The sequence below is a fragment of the Panthera onca genome, chromosome D1, assembly GCF_046562875.1.
Source record: "Panthera onca isolate mPanOnc1 chromosome D1, mPanOnc1 haplotype 2, whole genome shotgun sequence".
In the NCBI taxonomy this organism is placed as follows: domain Eukaryota; kingdom Metazoa; phylum Chordata; class Mammalia; order Carnivora; family Felidae; genus Panthera; species Panthera onca.
In genome coordinates this window covers 104968824-104994111 of record NC_138348.1, presented here as the reverse complement: position 1 = coordinate 104994111, position 25288 = coordinate 104968824, and the positions used below count along the sequence as shown (strand labels likewise).

General features: G+C 38.8%; 2 protein-coding genes across 5 annotated transcripts in view; one reads left to right on the top strand and one right to left on the bottom strand.

Moving 5' to 3' along the window:
- The window catches only part of BCO2 (beta-carotene oxygenase 2), a 108008-nt gene that overhangs the window by 26145 nt on the left and 56575 nt on the right, over positions 1-25288 (top strand). The gene's annotated exons all lie outside the window — the stretch shown is intronic.
- IL18 (interleukin 18) lies at positions 7022-25094 on the bottom strand. 3 transcript variants are annotated; one of them, XM_060604724.3, is made up of 7 exons: positions 24900-25094; positions 18710-18727; positions 15773-15856; positions 14943-14954; positions 11396-11530; positions 10445-10578; positions 7022-7266 (listed from the first exon to the last, which is right to left on the bottom strand). In XM_060604724.3, the coding sequence occupies exons 3-7, from the start codon at positions 15846-15848 to the stop codon at positions 7045-7047; spliced, it is 579 nt and encodes a 192-aa protein (XP_060460707.1). In that variant the 5' UTR covers positions 15849-15856; positions 18710-18727; positions 24900-25094; the 3' UTR covers positions 7022-7044. The 3 variants fall into 3 exon arrangements, with proteins under 3 accessions (XP_060460707.1, XP_060460706.1, XP_078288857.1); XM_060604723.3 differs by lacking the exon at positions 18710-18727 and having other exon boundaries at positions 24900-25093; XM_078432731.2 differs by lacking the exons at positions 14943-14954; positions 15773-15856; positions 18710-18727; positions 24900-25094 and adding an exon at positions 14398-14936.

Genomic DNA, 25288 nt, shown 5'->3' with positions numbered 1-25288 from the left:
TTTCACATTGTAGTCTCTCTGAAATAAGAATGTGCTCTACAGGGCACCCAGGTAGTGGCTCAGTAGGTTAAGTGGACTGCAGCTCCAGTCATGATCTTGCGGTTCATAAGTTCAAGCCCCACATTGGGCTCTGTACTGACAGCTTGGAGCCTGGAGCTTGCTTCGGATTCTGTGTCTCCCTCTCTCTCTGTCCCTCCCCCCGCTTATGATCTGTCTCTCTCTCAAAAATAAACAAACATTAAAAAAAGTTTTTTTTTAAAAAGAATGTGCCTTACAATTGAAGGCATGTCATAATTTAATTGGCAATATCTTTTCTTTCATAGTGGCACATAAAATAATGATGCATTTTATAATCAGTGGCATCTTAGATTCAATGAAACAGGGAATTCTACTTCTCTGTTTTTCTTTTAATGTTTTTTTTTCACTTATTTTTGAGAGAGAGACAGAGTATGAGCGGGGAAGGGGCAGAGAGAGAGGGAGACACAGAATCCAAAGCAGGCTCCAGGCTCTGAGCTGTCAGCACAGAGCCTGATGCAGGGCTTGAACTCATGAACCAAGAGATCATGCCCTAAGCTATAGTCAGAGCTTAACTGACTGAACCACCCAGGTGCCCCTACTTCTCTGTTTTTCAAAACTCCTCTGTTGATTTCTACCATTTGATCTCTACCTTCTTTCCCTGGTGATTTGATCCAGTCTGGTGCCTCTATCACATTTCTTTAGCCCACTTCTGATTTTGGCAATAACTGCAGCAGATAGTTCCATGCCAGCTCATATTAAAAATATTGCCTTGAGTGTGTTGCATATCTTCCCATTTTCTCCTACAGATAAATCTGCCTAGCCAAGTACAGTTCAGAAGTGTGGGGGTTAACATCCCCAGGGCAACCTTCAACTAGTGGGTGTCAGAAGCTGGTGGGGAAATGCTCCTGCTTCCCTTCCTCCATGGGAATAATAAAGGGAGACATTCTTGCAAGCTTTTCTCTCAAGAGGTTCTGGAAAAATCAGGCCCACAGGGACAACACACCTTACACTAGCTTTTTCACCTCACGTTTCTCACTCCTGCTCCCTGGGATCACCTCTCAAATAAATTACCTGCACAGAAGTCCTTGTTTCTGGCTCTGTATTTGTTTTGTTTTGTTTTGGTGTGGGATGTGGGACTCAGGCTAGGGCCCTCTGTCCTCTCCCTTCCAGAGCTCCCTCTTTCCTTATGCAGAGCAATTCAGCTCTTTCCATTTCTTATATCCAGACCCACCCAGCACACACTCAACTTTTGTATGTCTAAGATTTCACCTGCATCTTTGAAAGGATTGTTGTAAAAGTTTACCAGATTCTGTCCAGGACAAGGGGTAGGGAGTTGTGTTTTGTTGTTGTTGTTGTTGTTGTTGTTGTTTTTGTTGTTTTAGTTTTCTCAGCTTACATTCCTATAGAAAGAAAAAATTGTAAGGATCTTTGCTAAAATGTCAATGGTTATATGAAGATGGAAGGAGGGGTAGTTTAATTTTTTTTCTCTTTGTTCCTTAGTATTTTCTAAAATTTCTGTAATGAATAGGTCTTAATTTTATATTAAGTTAAAATAAAAATGTGATCAAACTGAATTTTTTTCCTTTTAAAAAATAACATTGTTCAAGTTTATAATTTACATACCATGTATTCACCCATTTTAAGTATACAATTCAATGATTTGTAGTTTTAGATTTAGATTTACCAAGTTGAGTAGGGGCCACGGGCAGGCCACCCCAAAATGTACCACTTTGACATGCAGATTATTTTGACTGAAAACAGTCAAGGCCCAAAAGACTCAGGAAGAAACTTTGAACTTCCTCCAATTGTCTAAAAAGAATTTAGATAGAGGAAGAGAGCTATCACCAAGAGGAGAGCCATCACCATGGATAACTACAGTATAATATGGACTAGGGGTTTTATTTATTTATTTATTTATTTATTCAACTTTTTTTTTTTTTTTTTTTTTGGGACAGAGAGAGACAGAGCATGAACGGGGGAGGGGCAGAGAGAGAGGGAGACACAGAATCGGAAACAGGCTCCAGGCTCCGAGCCATCAGCCCAGAGCCTGACGCGGGACTCGAACTCACGGGCCGCGAGATCGTGACCTGGCTGAAGTCGGACGCTTAACCGACTGCGCCACCCAGGCGCCCCTGGACTAGGGGTTTTAAACAGGGAGGGATGTAGCAATCTGTTTGTTAAAATTCCTCTCTATATCCCATTGTTTCTGAATGGCCCAGCAAATATTTGTTTACCAAACATGTACTTTTTTCATCTTCCTGTGAATTAATTTTCTTCCCTTTGAAATCCCAGACCCATGGCCCCTTCTCCTTAGTTCAAGATGACATATATACCTCATTTTGCCTGACTGTCTTTGGAATCTCATATCTATGTGGATTCCCTGTACATATGAAATTAAATTTTATTTTCTTTTGTTAATCTGTCTCATGTCAGTTTTTTTCTTTTAGAACAAATGGGGGAGGGGCAGATGGAGAGGGAGATAAAATCTTAAGCAGGCTCCATGCCCATCCAAGAGCACAATGAGGGGCTCAGTTTCCTGATTGTGAGATCATGACCTGAGCCAAAATCAAGAATGGGATACTTAACTGAGTGAGGCACCGAGTCACCCATGTCTCATGTCAGCTTAATTCTTAGACCAGCTAGAAGAAATCTGAAGGATAGAGTAAAATTTTTTCCTCCCCAACATGTACAACCATCACCATATCCAGTTTTAGAACATTTCCTTGTCTCTAATAAGATCCTTCATATCTGTTTACAGTTAATCCCCATTCCCACACTTAACCCTAAGGTAAACATGAATTTACTCTTCAGTCATTATGGATTTGCCTTTTCTGGACATTTCATATAAACAGAAGCATGTAATAGTTTGGCTTCTTTTATTTAGCATAATATTTTTAAAGTTTATCCATGTTGTAGCATGTATCTGTATTTTACTTTTTGCTTATTAGTGTTGGTATTCCATTATGGACATACCACGTTTTGTTTATTCCTTCACCAGTTGATGGATGTCTGAGCTTTTTGACTAATTTTTTTTTTTACTATTAAAATTTTTTTTTTAATCTTTATTTAGTTTTGAGAGAGAGACAGAGTGTGAGTGGGGGAGGAACAGAGAGAGAGGGAGACACAGAATCCAAAGCAGGCTCCAGGCTCCAACCTGTTAGCACAGAGCCCGACGTGAGGCTTGAAGTCACAAACCATGAGATCATGAGCTGAGCTGAAGTCGGCCGCTTAACCAACCGAGCCACCCAGGTGCCCCTTTTTTTGACTATTATAAATAATGGTGCTACAGATGTGAATGTACAAATTTTGTGTGAATATGTTTTATTTCTTTAGAGTAGATATACAGGAATGCAATTTCTGGGTCAGTGAAAAATCTATATTTAACTTTAAAAGAGATGCAAAACTATTTTTCAAAGTGGCTGTACTACTTTATTTTTCCATCAGCAATGTATGAGAATTCCTATTTCTTCACATTCTTGCTGACACTTGTTATTATCTGTCTTCTGATCATAGCCATCCTGGTGGGCAGGAAGTGGTTTCTCATTGTGGTTTTAATGTGCATTTCTCTAATGACTAATGTTATTAAGCATCTTTTCATGTGCTTATGAGCTTTTGTACATCTTCTTTGGAGAAATATCTATTCAAATCTTTTGCCCATTTAAAAATTGGATTGTCTTCTCATTAAGTTGTAAGAGTTCTTTCTATATTCTGTATATAAATTTTCACCATATGTGTGATTTACAAATTTTCCTACTCTGTGGCTTGTCTTTTCATTTTCTTGTGATGTCTTTTGAGTGCAATTTTTTTTTTAATTTTGAAATAATGTAAGGTTCAGAGGAAGTTGCAAAGATAGTGCAGAGCAGTCCCATTATTCTTCACCCAATTTCACCCCCAAATTTTGAATTTTGATTAAGTCCAATTTACTAATTATTTTTTAATGGATTATGCTTCTTGAATTGTTTAAAATTTTTTTGCAAAAACCAAGGTCTTGACATTTTCTCCGATTTTATTTTTATAAGATTTATAGCTTTAGTTTTTGGTTTTTTTTAAAAGTAATCTCTGTGCCTAATGTGGGGCTTGAGCTTATGACTCTGAGGTCAAGAGTCCCATGTTCTATCAAATGAGCCAGCCAGGTGCCCCAGCTTTAGCTCTTACATTGATGTCTCTGATCCATTTTGAATTAATTTTTGTATATAGTGTGAGGTAAGGGTCTACATTCATTATTTTGCATGTGGATATCCAGTTGTCCCAGCAGCATTTGTTGAAGACTCTTTCTATCAAACTGTCTTTATCAAAAATCAATTGGTTGGGTGGTGGGAGGGAGGGGACAGTGGGTGATGGGCATTGAGGAGGGCACCTGTTGGGATGAGCACTGGGTGTTGTATGGAAACCAATTTGACAATAAATTTCATTAAAAAAATAAAATAAAATTAACTACTGCTTGGTGTAGACCAAAAAAATCAATTGATTATAAATATATGAATTTATTTCTGAACTCTCAGGTCTGTTCTATTTATCTATGTTTATCCTTATGTCAGTTATCAAACTGTACTGATAACTGTAGCTTATATTATTTTAAAGATATTTTTTATTTTTTATTTTTTTTAATGTTTATTTATTTTTGAGACAGAGAGAGACAGAGCATGAGCAGGGAAGGGGCAGAGAGAGAGGGAGACACAGAATCTGAAGCAGGCTCCAGGCTCGGGGGTGTCAGCACAGAGCCCAACAAGGGGCTTGAGCTCGTCAACTGCGAGATCATAACCTGAGCCGAAGTCAGATGCTCAACCGAGCCACCCAGGCGCCCCTTAACAATATTTTTTAAAATTTTTATTAATTTTGACAGAAAGAGTGAGCATGAGCAGAGGAGGGGCAGAGACAGAGAGAGAGAGAGAGAGAGAGAGAAGGAGAGAGAATCCCAGCTAGGCCCCGCACTGCCAGCACGGAGCCTAATATGGAGCTCAAACTCACGTACTGTGAGATCATGACGTGAGCTGAAATTAAGAGTCTGATGCTCAACCAACTGAACCCCCCATATGCCCCAATTTATATTAAGTTTTAAGATTAGGAAATGCAAAAGAAGTTCTTTTTCAACATTTTTTGGCTATTCTGTGTGTTCTGGGTTTCCATATACACTTTAGATACAGCTTGTTAATTTCTGCAAAAAAAAAGGCCTGCTGGAATTTTGATAGACATTGAATTGAATCTATAGATCAATTTCAGGGGAACTGCCATTTTAACAATATTGAGTGTTCCAATCATTGAACATGGAATGTCTCTCCATTTATTAAGATCATATTTCATTTCCTTCAGTATTGTTTTGAAATTTTCATGTACAAGTCATGCACTTCTTTTGCTAATTTATTCATAAATATTTTATTCTTCTTAATATTGTGAATGGAATTGCTTTTCTTATTTTTTTCTGATTGTTCATTTTCATATATAGAAGTAAATTTATTTTCGTTTATTAATATTGTCTGAAACCTTACTCAACTTGCTTAATTAAAAAAAATTTTTTTTAATGTTTATTTATTTTTGAGAGAGAGAAAGAGCACAAGAAGGGGAGGGGCAGTGAGAGAGGGAGACACAGAATTCGAAGCAGGCTCCAGGCTCTGAGCCATCAGCACAGAGCCCAATGCGGGGCTCGAGCCCACAAACTGTGAGATCATGACCTAAGCCAAAGTTGAACGCTCAACCAACTGAGCCACCCAGGCGCCCCCCCTTATTAATTTTAATAGGGGTTTGTGTGCATGTGTACATATTCCTTAGGATCTTCTGTATAGAAAGTCATGGTTTGTGCACATCTGGACAGTTTTACTTCCTTTTCTTTCTTTTTCCTGTGATTGTACAGGCTAGAATCTTCAGTATGATGTTGAATAGAAGTTGTAAGAGCTGACATTCTTGCATTATTTTTTCACCATTAAGTATGATATTAGCACTAATTCAAAAAGAGATATGCACCTCTATGTTTATTGCAGTATTATTTACAATAGCCAAAATAAGGAAGCAACCCAAGTGTCCACTAACAGATGAATGGATAATGAAGATGTGGGGTTTATATACAATGGAATATTACTCAGCCATAAAAAGAATGAAATCTTGCCATTTGCTACAGCATGGATGGATCAGAGGACATAATGCTAAGTGAAATAAGTCAGTCATAGAAAACTACCATATGCTTTCACTCATATGTGGAATTTAAGAAACAAAACAAATGAACAAAGAGAAAAAAAGAGAAAACAAACAAGCAAACAAACCAAGACTCTTAAATACAGAGAACACAATGGTGGTTACCAAAGGGGAGGTGGAATAGGAGATGGGGATTAAGGGTGCACTTATTGTGAAGGGCACTGAATAATATATGGAAGTGTTGAATCACTAGATTGTATACCTGAAATGAATATAACACTGTTTGTTAATTATATTGGAATTAAAACTTTTTACTGTCTTCTACTGAGATGATTGTGTTGTTTTTATCCTTTATTCTATTAATATGGTATATTATATTAATTCATTTAATAATATTAAACCATCTTTACATTCCTGGGTTGAATGCCACTTGTTTAGAATGTATAATCCTTTGTATATGCTGTTGGATTCAGGATCAATCTGACTTTGAAAGATACCTGACTTTGGAAGAAATGCAGAAATTAGTCAAATCTGTACAAAATCTTGATGGTTTTAATGATATTCTTAAAAAATTAGAAAGTTCAAGTTATCAGTATCTTTCATCTTTAGGACCAGTAACCCAAAAGATTTAAGGCACGTCTACTGAGTATAATCTATGTTCCAATTAACAGTGTAGAATGTGTTTTGAAACTATGCATTTTCTTAATGTTATGCAAATATTTTATTTATCTGGATAAGGAAGAGTCAACTCAATTTTGTGATACCTTATTATTCATTTCTCAGTGGTATCTTTTAAGACCATTATCCATTTTATTTCATTATTACAATTATAGACACCAAGTCTTACAACCTTTCTGAAAGACAAAAACTCAGAAAGTTCACATTATGCAATTTTAATATCTAATTCTTGTTTTGAACAGTGAACATTATGGACTTATCCCCATTTTCATCCTTTTTTTTCAAAATGAGTTTGAAAAGATCTTTCTCTTTTTCACAAGCTAGAAAGTACCCCTTGTACAATGAAGACTCAAATTGTATCTTATCATCATGTCCTGGAACACTTCTCTGAAAGAATATGATGTCATTTCCTTCATCACTGATACTCTCAGGAGGACTCATTTCCTATAGAGGAAAAAAAATACTTAATTTTTTAAGAACATGAACAATTTGAATACGTGTGGTTTATTTTGAAGTACATTACTGCAAAGAACTAAAGAAGTGCTTATTCTTAGCAATTAAGGAAAAAAAAAAACAAAACCCAAACCTCTGAATATAAGAATATTGATTTTCTTTCCTTCCTAATTCCTAATCTGTTCTCCTTGTTTAATCTGCCTTTTCCCACCATTGAATGCACATTCAGGTTTAAGCCTCTAGTTTCTCCCAATTTAACCATCAGGTAGCTTCCTTTTCTCCTCTCCCCTGAGTGGAGTCCATATCTGATCAAGATGAAGCAGAGTTCCAGCACAGACCACAACCTTTTTTAGGCTAATGTCAATTCCTGTTTTCTTCAACCATTCACAGCCAAAGACATTGATGACCTCCACCCCTAGGCATAGGCTAGCTCTTGTTTGTGAGCCTAATGTGAGAGAGGCAGAAAGTGCAGGCATCTCAGCTTCGTCCCTCCTTCAGTGGAGCCTCGGACTGAAACTTGCTGTAAATAGACCCACTAATAGAGAGTCAAATCATAAGAGACTCTTAAAAACTGAGAACAAACTGAGGGTTGATGGGAGGGTGGGAGGGAGGGTAGGGTAGGTGATGGGTATTGAAGAGGGCATCTTTTGGGATGAGCACTGGGTGTTGTATGGAAACCAATTTGACAATAAATTTCATATATTAAATAAATAAATAATAAATAGACCCACTACTTGTACTAGGGCTAGGTCCTGGGTTCCAGGATAGCCCTGCTTATTGGCTTAGTCAGCACTTTTTCTCTGCCAAGCACTCCAGTTCCATAGTAGTTCCTGAATTTCTATCCTGAATTTGGCTGGGTCCTACCCTGAAAGCCAAATGCTGATTCTTATATCTTTCAGCCACAGAAGAGGGTTTTCTCAAGAATAGCTAGATTATGTGAAACCGTAATCCTGCCGGTCCCCCAACTGACAGTACTGCCTGCACTTTTCCTATTAGTGCATCATACCTACTTTTCAGAATGGACTAGAAAATGTGAGGACCACCCAAGTTTCTTTCCATACTAATCCTGGAGCCAACAGACATTTTGAACTTAATTTTGACCCCCTGGTAGCAAAGATGAGCATTATCCTATCTAAGGATTGATGGAGACACCTCCGGACCCAAAATAGTATTCCAGCATCCTCTCAAGAGGCCTGAAAGAACCTGGGAGTACCTCCAAACTTCTCAATCCATTATGGAATTTATAGTCATAACTCTTGACCTTTTTCCTTTATCAACATGTGAGGGTCTTGAATTGATGACAGTATAAACTAGTTCACCCACTGGCACATATTTCTGAGGCTGTCTACGATATACCAGAATGTAGGAAGAGACCCCAACCTAGGGGAGACAATTTGGGACCAACCTAATATCTAATGTATAAGTGATAAATAATCCTTAGCTAAAACTTCAAAAACTCTAGAAATATTAAAGACAGATAAACCTTTTAGTTCAAACCTAGTGTAGAAAGTTATAGTTGAAGGTGGAAGTGTGGATAGGTAGAATAGGTGATCTCTAACTAGTTCAAGGCCACATTTCAGAACAGAGGCAAGGAATCTTGGGGCAGTAGCTTTCTTTAGTTTTGGTGTTGACTATTCATAGCCCTTATTGGGAAGATGCACAACAAATGGATGTGGAAACAATCCTAGTGACCTTGGGGAACACTCAACTTGGAAAGTCCTACCTGGTGAAACTTGAGTGCTCCAAGGGCCTAAGGTATTCTTTGCATCATTACATCAGGAGGGGTTGAATCTGAACCCAGGGAGAGGCAAGCTTGACCTAACATCTCTTACCTTAAAAATTTTTTTTTAAATGTTTACTTATTTTTGAAAGAGACAGAGAGAGAGAGAGAGAGAAAGAATATGAGCAGGGGAGGGGCAGAGAGAGAGGGAGAGAGACACAGAATCCGAAGCAGGTTCTAGGCTCTGAGCTGTCAGCACAGAGCCTGACATGGGGCTCGAACCCACCAACTGTGAGGTCATGACCTGAGCCAAAATGGGACGTTTAACCGACTGAGCCACCCAGGCACTCCTGACCTAACATCTCTTATTTTGGTCCTCTCCCAGTTGCTTTAGTAAGTCTGAGAGAATCCTGACCATGCCTGGATGTACATACAAGAAACAGACACTGACAGTAAGGTCTTGAAACAAATCTGTCTTGGTGTCATGAAGGTTCTTGCCCAAAGGAAAACAGGGGTAACCAGAAGCACTAGGACTTTATAGCTAGTAAGCAACCCAGAAAGGTGAGCACATAATGGCAGCCAGTTGTGCCTTATTATCTAGAACTTAGTCTATATTTATAATCACTGCTAAGATCCTTATTAATGGGTGGAAAATGGGATCAAAGAGCATGACCTAAAACTGGTCCTAACACCTTCCTTTCCCTCTTCCCACCCCTTGACTGAGTCCTTCCAGAAGCACATTTGCTATGAAGCTTAAATGTCAGAGCCCCTCACTTATACAGGTCTCTTTTAAGTCCCCTTCTTTTTTTAAATAAAGCATCAACTTTATGCCTTTGTTGATTTTATATTCTCTTTCTTTAAAAGGGCTGCCCAAATTGTGTAAACTTCAGCCTCCCCTACACCTGGATTTGCCTAGTTCCATTATTATCAGATAAACAACCATTAACTATAACTACAGAGTGACCCAGAAAACTTTCCTCCCAATGAGAGCAGCCTGGAGATGCTCACAAACTGACAATTTCAAAGGTGAATCCCATGTCGTGAACGATTTGCTAAATGGGGATTTGCCAATAAAGAACTGCTATCAAGATCACTTTCTACTGAAAGTTAGGACTATGGCCTTAGTAGACATGCCAAGGGGCAACTTGGGAAGGGGGAAAATGCCACATGAAAATATAATTCTGGGGCACCTGGCTAGCTCAGTCCGTTAAGTGTCCAATTCTTGGTTTCAGCTCAGGTCATGATCTCACGATTTGTGAGATCAAGCCCCGAGCCGGGCTCTGCACTGACAGCGTGGATCCTGCTTGGGATTCTCTCTGCTCCTCCCCCACTCTCTCTCTCTTTCAAAATAAATAAATACACTTGAAAAAAAAAGATTGGACTGAGGATATTTGGGTTTTTAAATTTTGCACGTAAATATGACTAAAACAAATTAAGGCTCAGCCTTACCTTAAAGGAAATAATTTTGTTCTCACAGGAGAGAGTAGACATGGTCTTATAATTCACAGAGATGGTTACTGCCAGACCTCTAGTGAGGCTATCTTTATACATATATATGATAAATTCAGTCCGGGGTGCATTATCTGAAATAAACATTAATAAATAAGAACCCTAGGTAGAAGAATTTTTGCAAATCACCATTTATGGAAATTAGCCTAGGGATAATCCTTAACAAACCCATCACCATTTCTGTACTCTGAGATTCAGCCATTTAGCAGGAGACTTTACATGGGCACGCTCACATTCTTTAAAACACATTCATCATATGTATTATAACACAAATGCAGCAACTTTTTGAGTGTTTTGGAGATACTGTGAATTCTAAAAGATTGTTTTTAACCTTTAAATGTTAAATAGAATATTGAAAATCTATCTGTTATGGTAAAAATTTAGTTTTTTTTTTTTTCCCAAAGTGCACATTCACTGTTTCAACTCTGCCTAAATTCTGATATTTGGAATTCAAACCTTGGAAGGCACAGTAAACAGATTCCTTTGTAAGGCATTCTAAATTTCTGGTGGAAGACAGACTCGCTCCAAATGCTTGTGTATTTATTTTTGATTTTGAGTTTTGAAAATTCCATCAGCAATTTAGCTATAACCAACAGTGATTAAGGTCCATATGGAGATTCTGTAGAGTTAGTGCAATTATAGTGAAGGGATTGGCGACCCTCATATAGGCTCAGAATAGCTTGACCCCTAGCAATATCTCTGTTGCATCAATTTTTCACCCCAACTAAAAAAAGTGGACCTTATCAAGTTCTTTGTGTGTGAAATTATTACTACTCCTGTGATTTTTCATCTGAGGATTAGGTCTATCCTAGAAAAACATAGGTAGTTAACTGGAATGGGAAGAAGTAAGCTTGTCATTTTTATGTTACAAATATATATTTAAAAAAATACCTGTACAGTCAGAATCAGGCATATCCTCAAACACAGGCTGATCTCCCTGGTTAATGAAGAGAACTTGGTCGTTCAAGTTTCGTAAGATTGAGAGTTTACGTTCAAGCTTGCCAAAGTAATCTGTTTCCAGGTTTTCTACAATGCACATTAAATCTCATTAAAGAATATGTTTTTCTCTTCCCAAATTACAAATAATCATTCTATATATTTCAGTTTTCAATAACTGCTAATCATAATCTTCTGGTGTAGAAGATGGTAGGACAAAGTTGCACAGGGTTTCTTAACCCACTTCCAAGAGCGCACCCTGATTCTTATTATCACCTTTTTATCACTACTCTACTCATATAGTCTTTTTTTTTTTTTAAGTTTATTTATTTTTGAGAGAGAGAGACAGAGTGTGAATGGGAAGGGGCAGAGAGAGAGGGAGAGACATAATCTAGAGCAGGCTCCAGACAGAACCCGACGTGGGGCTTGAACTCATGAACCCGTGAGATCATGACCTGAGCTGAAGTCGGACTCTTAACCGACTGAGCTACCCAGGCGCCCCTACTTCTATGGTCTTAAATTCAAATTCCCTATTTTCAAACCACAATCTCCCATCCTTTTAGCTTTCTTAAGCTTTTCCTCTATGTTTAGAGTCCTCCTGCCTCTTAACATTTTCTGTCTAACCTCTTCCTGTCTTCCCTTTCTTCTCTATGAAGCCTGGGCCTCACAGCTCATCATTTTATCTATCCTTTGCCAGTGTCTTAAATCCTGAATTTACTTGTCCTTTTACTACAAAATCCCAAGACTGGCTGCTGAGGGTTGCTGCCAAGCAATTATACAAATGTACAAATTGGCACATTCCCAGCTCACCGATTGTCAATACTTCCTTTCTGTTATAGCTCAGCAATCCTCCGTGGTACAGAGCTGTGATTCTAAATCTTCTCCTATCTCCTAAGGATCTCTACATTGTGACCTCTGCTTTCGCTTTCTGCAAATGATTTCCTGCCTCTCCACTTACAAACATAACTGTGGCACCACCGGTTAATTTCCTCTACCCCCCGCTCTTGTCCCAGGGGGAAAATGTGGAAAAGGTGCTCCTTCTCGTGTCTAGGGCTAACTCCATCTGTGTTTTGCATGTATCTTCTACTGAAACCTTGATTTACCAATCATCCCCTTTTTTCTGTCAACCCAGTCATTCTACTTCCTGGATTAGTTGTATTTATGATCATAGTTCGTGAGTTCAAGCTCTGTCTCAGGCTCTGTGCTCACAGCTGAGAACCTGGAGCCTGCTTCAGATTCTGTGTCTCCCTCTCTCTCCCCCCCTCCCACACTCATGCTCTGTCTCTCTCTGTCTCTCAAAAATGAATAAATGTTAAAAGAATTTATATATCCAGTCCACATTTTCATCCGGATCTAAGAACTTTATGTCCAAGAGTCCACTGGACCTTTCCACTAGGATGTCCCAAAGATAAGATCTAAAACTAAATTTATGTCTTCCTCTTTGCTCCACATTCCTCATTACCCTGCTTTTCCTCTTGTGTTTCCTATTTAACTGAACGGTACAAATTGGCTAAGTGCAAAAATGTAGGCATTATTTTTTCGGTCTTTCTTTCCATCCCCTTCGAAATCCAGCCCCAACTGTGTCCTCTTGATTCTTCTAAGTATTTCTAAAATCCATGCACAGCTCTTCATTGGCATCCACTGTGCCTACCTTAATTCATGTCACCATCATTTCTTACAGGGACTGCAGTAATAGCCTCTTAATTGGCATCTCCCTTTTTTTTTTTTTTTTTTTTTGTCCCCACATCAATTCTTTATACTGAAGCCAGGAGGAATTAAAATTCAATTTTAATTAAAGTTAAAATTCAGAGAGATGATCATGTTATCTCTGATTTTTAATGGGGCACATAGCCACCTAGAATAAAAATTATATTTTCCAGATTCCCTTGCAGTTGGTATTGCCAGGTGACTAAATTCTAATGAATGGAATGAGTGGAGTTGATGTGTACAACTTCCAAGTAGAGACTTTAAAAGGAATGGGGCTGTCTTCCTCTTATTTTGAACCCTTTCTCGCTAGCTGGGATATGGACCTAGGAAGTATGGTAATGATTTTCAAGTATGTGAATGAGTTCAACAACTTAGGGATACTGGAATAGCAGGAGAGAAGAAACTTGAGGTCCCACCATCATCACGAACTACCAACTTGGACTTGTATTTTACGGAAACATTTTCTCTTACTATATTTTTGGATTTCTTTGTGGCAGCAAATTGATCTGTATCCCAGGTCGTACATATTATGCTTTCTGAATCCCCATTATCCCAAAGATAAGGTCTAAATTCCCTATCTTAGAATAAAGGAAGCTTCTTTATCTGCACCCTGTTTATCCTTCTTCTCTCTTCATTCTCCTACTCCCATTCTGAATTGCTTTTAATTGCTCAGACATGCCATGCTTTCTTTCATATCTTGGCCTGTGCATGCTGTCTTCTCCCTGCCCACAATACCTTCTCTTCACTAACCCCTATTCACTCTTTAAATCTGTCCCTCCTTCAAAGTGCCCTCCCAGAATCTACTGGACTGAATTAGGTGCCTCTTCCATGTGCTCCCATAGCATCCTGTGTCTTTGTAACACTTAACGTACTATATTCCAATTGTCTTCCTCATGGGCCTGCTTCTCCCTGTAGGAACCATGCTTTGCTCACCACTGTATCCTACTGCTTGACATAGCACCTGGGATACAGATACCAATATTTACTGAATTAAATAAATGGAGAGCAAGGCAATCTTTAAGAAACATGAGGAGTTATAGGTCAATTATATTTCAGTAAAGCTGGGGGGAAAAAGACATGTGAAAAATAGTATTTTTTTTTAAAGTTGATACTTTCTATTTCAAGTACAGTAAGGATCACCTTAAGAATGGGAAAAGTGTTACTTTTAAGGAAAAGTATGAGAAACTCATGGCCTCTAATAATCTGGGGTCTTTTAGAGGATCATAGGCCAGACATGGGTATGGTCCTACCTGAATGCCAGAAGGACAAGAACTGGGTACATCCACATCTTAATAAGACATAATGGCTCAGCTTCATAATTCTGCCTGCTCTACCCTCTCCTGTCTCCTCTATTTCCAGAATCCTCTGCCACCTGGGAGCCTCCCAGGCTTCTTCCCAAAACATTTCTGAGAGAGAGGGTTAAAGGAAGGTTTCCTTGATTTTGGACAATTCTCTTGCTTCAACCCCCTTTTCCTCCAGAGAATCCATGACCTCCTCATAATCTTAGAATCTCTGTAATAAGCGAAGTCTATTTTGTAGATTCTAAGAGCTAGAGAAGTTTCTAAGGTGTAGAGAGAAGCATATTTTGCTAGCGGTTCTTCTCTGTATCCCTTATGGTCGTCTTTATTTCAAGGCTGTCCTTTTGAGTCCACATTCCTTTGAGGGAAGATTACCTTCTCAAATGGCCTAGTACCAGTTTCTCTCAGCTGAGAATGGGGATATGGATGTGTCTGAGAGGTGCTTACTCAAGTAGCTACTGATTTTGCAAAGAAAGAGAAATAAATTTATACTTTACCATCACTGTCAGCTAAAGGGGAAAAAAAGAGAAACAAAATATGTTAAACTCTATATTTCAATTCGGAATCTCCTCTTACCCTACCATTTTATAACTCGTCTGTCACTCCCCAGTGTTTAACCACTAACTAACCAGTGATGGCCTTTGTGGGCCTCCATCGGAAATATTATACAATCATGCCAGAGGTCGCATAAAATGGAGCTCATTAGACTTAGTGTGGTCTCAGCTAAATTAGATATAAAACCCAAATCCAGAGTCCACAAATTTAAATTTTTACTTAAAAGGAAATGTTGTAAAGTGATAGATTACTCTTAAGTTTATGGTTTCAATGGAAAGTCACCTAGGGACTTTCTGTGAATCTTTCAAATGAAGCCAAACTTTCAAATGGAGCCAAGCTGCCTACAGAAGATGAATCATTAGAATCTGTTTTTATTTGTCAAGTTTGTTTACATAAACTGGCATAATCTCACAGAACTCCAGATTTAAGGTATTTGTTATATGATTTGCCAGTTTGTTGCAGGAAATTATATTCCCTGAGTGTACCCAATTTTGTGAGATTTCATCATGTGCACCTGCAGCCATCTTATGGGTTGGCTTCTGCTAGCGAAAGTGACAGGACATGTGGTGAGACAAGGTGCTAGGACGTTGGACATATTGTGGTTAATTTCTAGAGGCCCAGTATTTTTTATTCTTTTCCAGAAAAGAGGGTCACCGGTATTACAACAGAATTTGGTGACAAAAAAAGAGGTGCTTAATAGTTATCTCACAACATCTTTTCTAGCTGAATACATTTATCTGAATCCTTATCTGGCCTATTGCTTTAGACTTACCTACAAAGTAAAGTGTATTGTCAATAAATTTCATTCCCACAAAGTTGATGCAATCATCTACTGGTATAGCAGTCATCTTTATTCCTAATGAAAGCAAAGAGTCGTTTGTGAAAAGGTAGTGGTTTTTCCATTTCCACCCCAAAAATATTTTTCTACTTACTGCCTTCTATTACCTCCAAACTCAGAAGTCAGTGTATCACCCAGTATGCTGATGAACACTTTGGATATTTAATAAACACTTGGGTCTTCAGCTTATGAATACACGTGTTCAAATGTTCTCTTGTAAACCAACAAATGTTTGGAATCTAGAAAGCATCTTCTCATAAGACAGTATTATAAAGGGTGGATAAGTGGCCCACTAACTGAACTGAAATATTGTCCTAGTATCTTGGAGGAAATGTATCATCAATATACGTATACGATGCTTGTCATTTAACTATGGATTGGTTCTATGTCTGTCTTACAACCAATGGGTTCATGTGCATGGGAGACTGAAGCTTTGTGACTTCATTGTGAAAGTGCCAAAAGTGAGGCAATGATAAAAGTAGTGTTTCGGGGCATCTGGGTGGTTCAGTCGGTTAAGCGTCCGACTTCAGCTCAGGTCACGATCTCGCAGTCCGTGAGTTCGAGCCCCGCGTCGGGCTCTGGGCTGATGGCTCAGAGCCTGGAGCCTGCTTCCGATTCTGTGTCTCCCTCTCTCTCTGCCCCTCCCCCGTTCATGGTGTGTCTCTCTCCGTCTCAAAAATGAATAAACGTTAAAAAAAATTAAAAAAAAAAAAAAGTAGTGTTTCTGCCTGGGAGTAAGGGCAGTGTGTGAGGACGCCACAGCGCTCTGGCATCTGATGGCCCTTTTTCTCCTTGAGCAGCCATAGCTTTTGGTCTGGAGTTTGAGTTATACTATGCTTTTTATACAAGTAATACATAAATACAGTGTTTCTGTAAAAATAAAAAAAAAACCCAAATAATACAGGACTTAAACATGTTAAAACTTCTTCTTTTTGCTTTTCTCCTCTGCCCCACCCTATGCCACCCCACTCCAATATTGTGTGTATCCTTCTAGACCTTTGTCTATGAAGAAGGGTTTCTATACCTGAGAAATTTGTAAACTTAGATAGGAAAAAATTACATATTACAAATAAAAAATTACATTTATTTTCACCAACTTCTAAAAATTTTTTTAAATGTTTATTTATTTTTGTGAGAGAGAAAGAGAGACAGAGTGTGAGCAGGGGAGGGGCAGAGAGAAACAGAGACCCAGAATCTAAAGCAGGCTTCAGGCTCTGAGCTGTCAGCAGAGTCCAACACAGGGCTCAAGCTCATGGACCTCGAGATCATGACCCGAAGTGAAGTCGGACACTTAACCAACTGAGCCAGCTAGGTGCCCCTATTTTCACCAACTTCTAACTGAAATTTAGCAGTTCCTCCCCTTATGGTCGTATAGGAAACCACAGTATGTATTATTAGCAGTATCTCTGATGTCAGTAATGGAAACACATATTTCCTATTGTGTTATAATTGTTGTAGAGATCTTGAAATAGGGTTTAAACTCCTTACTACTTTGAAATATACAGAAGTTATTAGTCCCACCAGTAGATTTTGGGTTTGTTTGTTTGCATGTTTGTTTGCAAAAATTTTTTTTAATGTTTATTTTTGAGAGAGAGAGAAAGCGCGTGCACGCGCGTAAGGTGAGGAGGGGCAGAGAAAGAGGGAGAGAGAGGACCCAAAGCAGGCACTGTGCTGACAGCAGAGAAAGAGAGCCCAATGGGGCTTGAACTCCCGAACCGGGAGATCACGACCTGAGCTGAAGCCAATGTTCAAAACTGACTGAGCCACCCAAGTGCCCCAAATTTTGTTATTTATGTCTTGATAAAGAGGCACATACATACTATATCAAAATTTGTTAAAAAACCTTTTTTGATAACCCCAATTTAATGTAATAAGTTTCCTTTATAAGCCTAAGTATTTAAGATAATTTTTTAGATATTTATTTGTTTTTGAGAGAAAGAGAGAGAGACAGAGCATGAGTGAGGGAGGGGCAGAGAGAGAGGGAGACACAGAATCTGAAGCAGCCTCTGAACTGTCAGCACAGAGCCCGACATGGGGCTTCAACTCACTAACCATGAGATCATGACCTGAGCTGAAGTTGAATGCTTAACCTACTGAGCAATTAAGTACTAAATGTTATCCATGTAAACACATTATTTTGTGAAGGGGTCCACAAACTTCACCAGATTGTCTGTGAGGGCCCATGCCACAGAAATGATTAAGAGGCCCTAGAGTTCAGCAGTACCTTGGGTTCCTGAGGGTAATTATGGTTGGGGCTCTAAGGCATGTGGCTGCTTCACAGTAGTCCTTGGTATATAGAGGAGTATTTAAGTCGAAGCTCATAGGTAGAGAAGTGACTCAAATTTTTTTCTGGCATAGTCTGCTGAGGCCAAACATGTGTGGTAGAAGAAGCCAGAAATGAAAACCCAGTTAAAAACCTTAATCCAAATTAAGGTAACCCAAAACACTTGTGAATTGGTGGCTATTTAACAGTTTTATCTAGGTTCAATTCCTTATACATATACAAATGTGGATAGTTATCAAATTTATATAGATATATAATATACAAGCATATATGTATATATAATTTCGTATATATGAAATAATGGCTAGGGTGGTCTTCTCTACAAACTTTAATGTTATGTAATGCATTCATATTTTTGTAAAATAATTTACTTGAAAAGCCCTAAATAGTATATTGGATGGAATTGGATGAAATGACTAGTGTTTACTACAGTGAGTATTTAGTCAATGAGTGAATTAATTTAGAGGACACTACTACCTTAAAAAGAATAATATTACACAATATTTGAAATCATTCATCAGGTAATTACTGAGCATGCACTACGTATCAGGCATGGAGCTAGAAAGCTGACAAAACACAATACTTACCCTGCAATTACTCAGAGTCTAGGGAGAGACAAATATATCAACAATTACAAAATAGTACAATGAACGCTGTGCAGAGCTGGGTTTACAAGAGATCCTCTCTGTCTGCCTGGTGGTGTGTGGAAGAAAACTTCTTAGAGGAAGCGATAATCATGCTGCCTTGAAAGAGAGGCAGGCATTTTCTTTTCTTTTTTATTAATTTTCTTTTTTTAAATTTACATCCAAATTAGTTAGCATATAGCGCAACAATGATTTCAGGAGTAGATTCCTTAATGCCCCTTACCCACGTAGCTCATCCCCCCTCCCACACCCCCTCCAGTAACCCTCTGCTTGTTCTACATATGAGAGGCAGGCATTTACAAGGCCAGGGGAAGAGCTTTCCACAAAGAGGGAACAACGTGAGCAAAAGCCTGGAGCAGGGAATTCTGAGAGAACCTTGCTTGTTTGGAACCTCATCACTTTTCCTGCAGTTAATGCAAATGGAGTCCCATTGTGTAGGAAGAAAGCATTTCTGAAGATCTCAGATAGTTCAAGATTAACTTTTCCTTGGGAACAAATACAAAAGTAGTAAAGAGATATCCTCAAAGGACATAAATCTACAACAACCGGAGTGTATTCTTGCTTTCTTTCTTTGTTTCAACTTTCTCAGCATTATAGCTGATTCTTTGCATAGTGCTCTCTCTCCACACATTCTATCGTGGTGGTACTTTGGCCTTTTTATCATTGTTTTCTGGCATCTAACTGTTTTTCCAACTTATTTGGAAAATATTTATTTGGAGGTGTTTTTCAGCACAAGCAGTAATAATACCCCTCAGCGCTTTGATGACATTACTATCAGATATAAAAATATTTAAAATTATGATAGTAGTGAATATTTAAAGTTTTAAAAATGTTTATTTATTTTTGAGAGAGAGAGAGAGAGAGAGAGTGCAAGGAGGGGAGGGGCAGAGAGAGAGGAAGACAGAATCCGAAGGAGGCTCCAGACTCTAAGCTGTTAGTACAGAGCCCAAGGCAGGTCTTGAACTCAAGAACTGTGAGATTATGACCTGAGCTGAAGTCGGATGCTCAATCAACTGAGCCACCCAGGCGCCTCAGTAGTGAATATTTTAAAAATAGCATAACAGTAACCTGTATGTCTCAAGAATAGCCTAGCTTACATAATACCAACATGGAAGCAGATAATTGTCAAGTATGAGAGACACTTAAATGTGGGAAGAGTGTTAACAGCTCACAACTCACTTGCCCTACCAGCTTTGAAATTGTGTCATTCTACATAAACTAATTTGGAGGAGTTCACATATTTCCAATTTGCCTATAAAGTGAGACTATTATGGGGCACCTGGGTGGCTCAGTCAGTTAAGTGTCCGACCCTCAGTTTCAGCTCAGTTCATGATCTCATGGTTTCATGGGTTCAGGCCCTGCATCGGGCTTTGTGCTGGCAGCTTGGAGCCTGCTTGAGAGTCTCTCTCTCCCTCTCTTTCTGCCCCTCCCTGACTTGTGCTGTTTCTGTCTCTCTCAAAATAAAATAAAACTTAAAAAAAAAAAACAATTTGAAAAATGAGACTATTATTTCTCTATTCTTGATTCTGTCTAGTTCAATTCACATAAAATGCAACTTGCAAAATAGTTCAGTTTGACATAAACTTGTAAAGGAGAGTCCGATTATAAAGGCCTTGCTTAAGTAGGCTAAAGAGTTTGAACTGTTTTTCTGAAAAAAATACTGAATCTCTTTAAGTAGGAGAAAGACATGGTCAGATTTATGTTTTGAAAAGCTCACCCTGGCAGCTGTGTAGAGGATGGATTTGATGGGGCAAGACTGAACAGAGGCCAGAAAACAACCTCAGAAGTAATTTTAACGGTTAAGGTAACAGTTGATGAAGCTATAAACTAAGTAAGGTAGCGACTGTGGGGACAAAAGCACTGGATGGATTCAAGAGAGATGAAATATCAGGATTGGTTTTTAGCTAATTGGCTGTAGATCAAATGGAAGAAGGAGGAACTGCGGGTGACTTCAAAGTTGCTGGCTTGGGCAACTTGTTGAGTGGTTACCTCATTATAACTAAGAAAAAAGAGAATGGCAGGCCAAGTGGAAAATAATTAGTTCAGTTTTGTAAATCTAAGAGAGAAGTGTCACAGAAGACAAGGGAGAAAGGAGCTTTAAGGAGGAACTGCTTAGGTACAAGCTCAAACTTGTTTATCGAATGTGGCAAGTTAGGAAGGTCTGGTGTCGGTAGAACAGTTTGGGGAATGTGAGGGAACAGAAGCACGTTGACAAAGATCTAGGGCAGAGTAGGGTGGGGAAAAAGTAAGACAGCAAATAGAAACTATTTTTTTAGGGACTCAGGCCATAAAGTGAAGAGAGAGGGTGGTAGTTTCGATAACTTGCAAATTTCAGTTTCTGGTTCCAGCTGTAGGGTATACTAATGAATTACTTTCTAAAACATGCCCAAACAACCTGTCTGAAATGGAAACCCGGGAGTCCTCCACTCCTTTGTCTAACCTGCCTCACAAATACTGTAGGTTATAACTCAGAAATGTCTCTAGAATTTGGCATCTCCTCTCCATCTCCACCAGCATTGTTTTAAGTCCAGCCCTCATCACTTCTGGCATCTTCTCTTTAGAGATTTTCTGGCTTCCAGACTCTCCCGGCTTCATACTGTTGCCAGCGACATTTCCCCTGCCAGGCAGTAACTTCCCTGTTTTCGTTGCCTGCTAGACCCTCGGTTCTTCACCTTTTCAGGCCCAGCTGAAACATTTTCTCTGTGAAGACCTCCCTTACTCCTCCATTCCTACCTAATCATTCTCTCACCAGTGCCCCCCTACACCTACTCCCGCTTATGCTTCTCAAATACATCTTACTGCACTGAATGAGATTATTTTGATTACAAATAGGTCTGCCCAGCTTCAATCTGAGTTTCTTTAAGATGAATTGTCCCTTTCTTCTTGAATCTTCCGCATCTGGAAAGAAGTTTATATATAGCAGGGGCTCAATCAATGTTAAAGGAATAAATGTCTGCTATGATACACCTTGTTGCCATGACAACAGTGTGTAAAGGAACTGGTAGAATTTTTTTCTATCTTAAAACCTTCACTCCATCTGAAAGCCAATGAGAAAGAGAAGGAATATTAGGAACACTTGAAACATATTTAAAAAAAAACAGAGTAACTTCTCCAATATTCTCCCTCTTCTTTCCCGCCCCCCCCCCCCCGTGGTTTCTTTTTTACTTCAAGTGCTTATTTTGAATTCTTTATTTTCTTACCACTCTTCTTGTGAGATCTCAGTATATCTACAAATAACCCTTCTATTCCTCCCCTCAACTTCCCTCTTTTCCAGTCTCATCTGTGTCCCTTTACTTTAACTCCAGTATGTGAAAATTATAGTTCCCATTGGATAAATATGCTTTGAATATTTCATCTAAAATTCTCAGATTATTGACTTTTTTTTCATCTAAAGTTACAAACCACCTCAGAACGATCCTCCCAGGAATATGCAAGTGGCAGTTGGTTCTTTCAAACAAAAACAGTTTTTGTTACACAAGCCTTGGAGACTAGCCACAAGCTAGTGAATGGTAGAAAATCATGATGGACATGAGGTCACATGCTTCACAATCTTGTCTGGGGCAAGTCACTTAATTTTGATGGTCTCGGTTTCCTCATTTGGACAAAGAGGAAGTTGAATGGTTAATATTACAGGTGTTATCCAGCTCCAGTATTCTGTAATTCTAGATTTTAGCTAAGGCTGCAAGGAGAGAACCATTTATATGTGGCAAATGCCCTCATAACCACTTCCTCATAACTCTAACATAACACGTATTGATTGAATATGTATTTCAGCCATAGAGGAGTTTAAAAACATACTATTGGAGGAATACTACTTGGCAATGAGAACGAATGAAATCATGCCATTTGCAGCAACGTGGTTGGAACTGGAAGGCATCATGCTGAGTGACATAAGTCAGTCTGAGAAGGGCAGATATCATATGTTTTCATTCATATGTGGATCTTAGAAACTTAACAGAAGACCATGGGAGCAGGGAAGGGGAAAAAATAGTTACAAACAGAGAGGGAGGGAGGCAAACCATAAGAGAATCTTAAATACAGAGAAAAAATTGAGGGTGGATGGGGGGGGAGCAGGGAGAGGGGAAAATGAGTGATGGGCATTGAGGAGGGCACTTGTTGGGATGAGCACTGGGTGTTGTATGTAAGTGACGAACCATGGGAATATACCCCAAAAACCAAGAGCACACTTTACACACGGTATGTTAGCCAACTTGACAATAAATTTATTAAAAAAACCCCCATATTATTAGAATGTTTGAAAAGCAATTTGAATTTGAAAAGCAATCATGTTTATCCTTGCTGTGGATTTCAATTCTGTGGCATAGACAGACACCGGCTGAAATGAGGAAGCATATTACCTAATTCCCTAAAATCAGGTACTTAGTCATCTTGGTAGCAGCAAGATGAAAATCTAAGTATTCAGTTCTAGAAATCATTTAGTTCTTGAAAATGTTGCCATTCCATGCATGTCTGTATGTGGATGTGGCAGAGGTGGGATAGAGGAAGACCTAGGTAAAAATTTAGGTAAATAATAGGTGGCTGATAATAGGTGCAATATAATGATAATAGGTGCATATATAATCAACACCTCAATACAGACTCAAAGGAGAAATCCAGAGTGGAACTGATGTAGTTGGAATGGCCTCGTGTGAAAAGGAGAATCGAATTTAACCTTAAAGAATGCTTACGATTTAAATAGATGGGAAAGGACATGGAAGAGCATTTATATGATCATTAAAACAGTGTTGTGATGGAGGATGGACTTCATGAATGGAGCCATTTTTTTGGACTGTGGTGGAACACTCCTGCTGTCCTGCAGTGAACTCAGGGTAGGGTGGGGTTAGAGAGGGCTTTGGAAGTCACTAGAAGAATGTGATCTTATTTATTTATTTATTTTTAAGTTTATTTATTTTTCTTAGTAATCTCTACACCCAACGTGTGGCTCAAACTCATGACCCCAAGATCAAGAGTTGCATGCTCTTCCTGGTGAGCCAGCCAGGTGCCCCAGAAAAATGTGAATTTAATCTCATAGGCAATAGGAATGCAAGTTACTGAGCCAGCAAGTGCATTTTGAAAAAGATAAGAGACAGGCGCTGGCACTACTCTAAGAATTCATGTACAAATTTGCATAAGAATTCATAATATTCATGTAGGGATATTATGAACAAGCCAGGTTAAAAAAGATACTCTGGAGGAAGATTTAAAAGAACTTGAAATAGCTGGATAAAGACAAAAAGAAAAGAGGAGTTTAAGGGAGTCCTAATTTTTCTTATTAGTACTTCAAAATAGAGGTATTAATTTAGCCCTTTCCTTATTGTGAAATAAGATTCTCCTGGGGAATGTTATAATTTCGTCCAACTATAGCCCAGCTAAGGGTGCTGATGCAGATTCTATCAAGAGGATCAACCTTTGGCAAAAATTTTTTGTTTGCTTTTAGAATCATGGATTCAGAGCTGAGACTCCCGTTGAAGAGAAGCTTACTTATTTTATTGTTCTAAAGCAGCAATTCTTAAGGGGCTCTTGAGGTCAAAGCTATTTTCATAATAATAACAAGCTGTAATTTGTCTTTTTCACCCTCATTCTCTCATGTGTATACACTACAGTTTACCAGAGCTTACATTCTGGGCAATATCACATAGATTAAATGCAGAAGCAGATACAAACACAACTGTCTTCCATTAAGCCAGAGATTCATAAAAATGAAAAACAATGTCACTCTTCACAGATTTTTAAAAATGTATGGTTATTTATAATTAAAAATGTTATTTATGCTGGCCTGTGATGTGCTTACTGTTATTTTGAAACAAGTTGAATTTCTAGTACAGTAAATGACAACAATACAGTCAAGTAACCGAGGGAAACAAACATTTTTGAGGGTCCTCCTCAATGATTTTTAGGAATGTAAAGAGGTCACAAGACCAAAAAGTTTGAGAACGTTTGCTCAAAAGTGATACTCTCCAACGTTGGTTAAAAGAAAAAGTTTCCACTCTGACTTTGCTGTGTTCCCTATGTTATTACAGATTGCCCATCATAGTGATGTCAGAGGACCTCAATTCCTCTCAATCACTCTTCTAGTTGATTTACTTTTAAAACCATGTCTCATTTCTAAATAAAAAGGAATGATATTTCTTACCTGTGCTCAATAGTTTCCTAGGAGAGGAAGGGTTCTGGAAGGTTTGAGGTCCCTTTCTTTTCCTGAGCTGTGTAGATGGCAGAAGGTGGCAGCAGCCCCTTTAGCGGCTGAAGCTGGCAGCCAGGAATGCAGAAAGCATTGGAAAACAGAGCTTGCTGGTCATCTGATCTATAGCCGTCTGGGGGAGGAGGAGACCAAGCGATTGGGAGAAAGGAGGAAGGAGGTGGAGGGAGGAGACTGTTCTGGCACGCCTTGAACCCGCCTTCAAATGTGGGCTCTTTCCAAGGGCAGTAGAACTGGAAATAAAGTCAGAGAATTTGCGTACTTCTTTTAATGTAAAATCACTATTTTAATGAGATAATTTCTGCTGTAAAAGTTGGAGTTCTGGC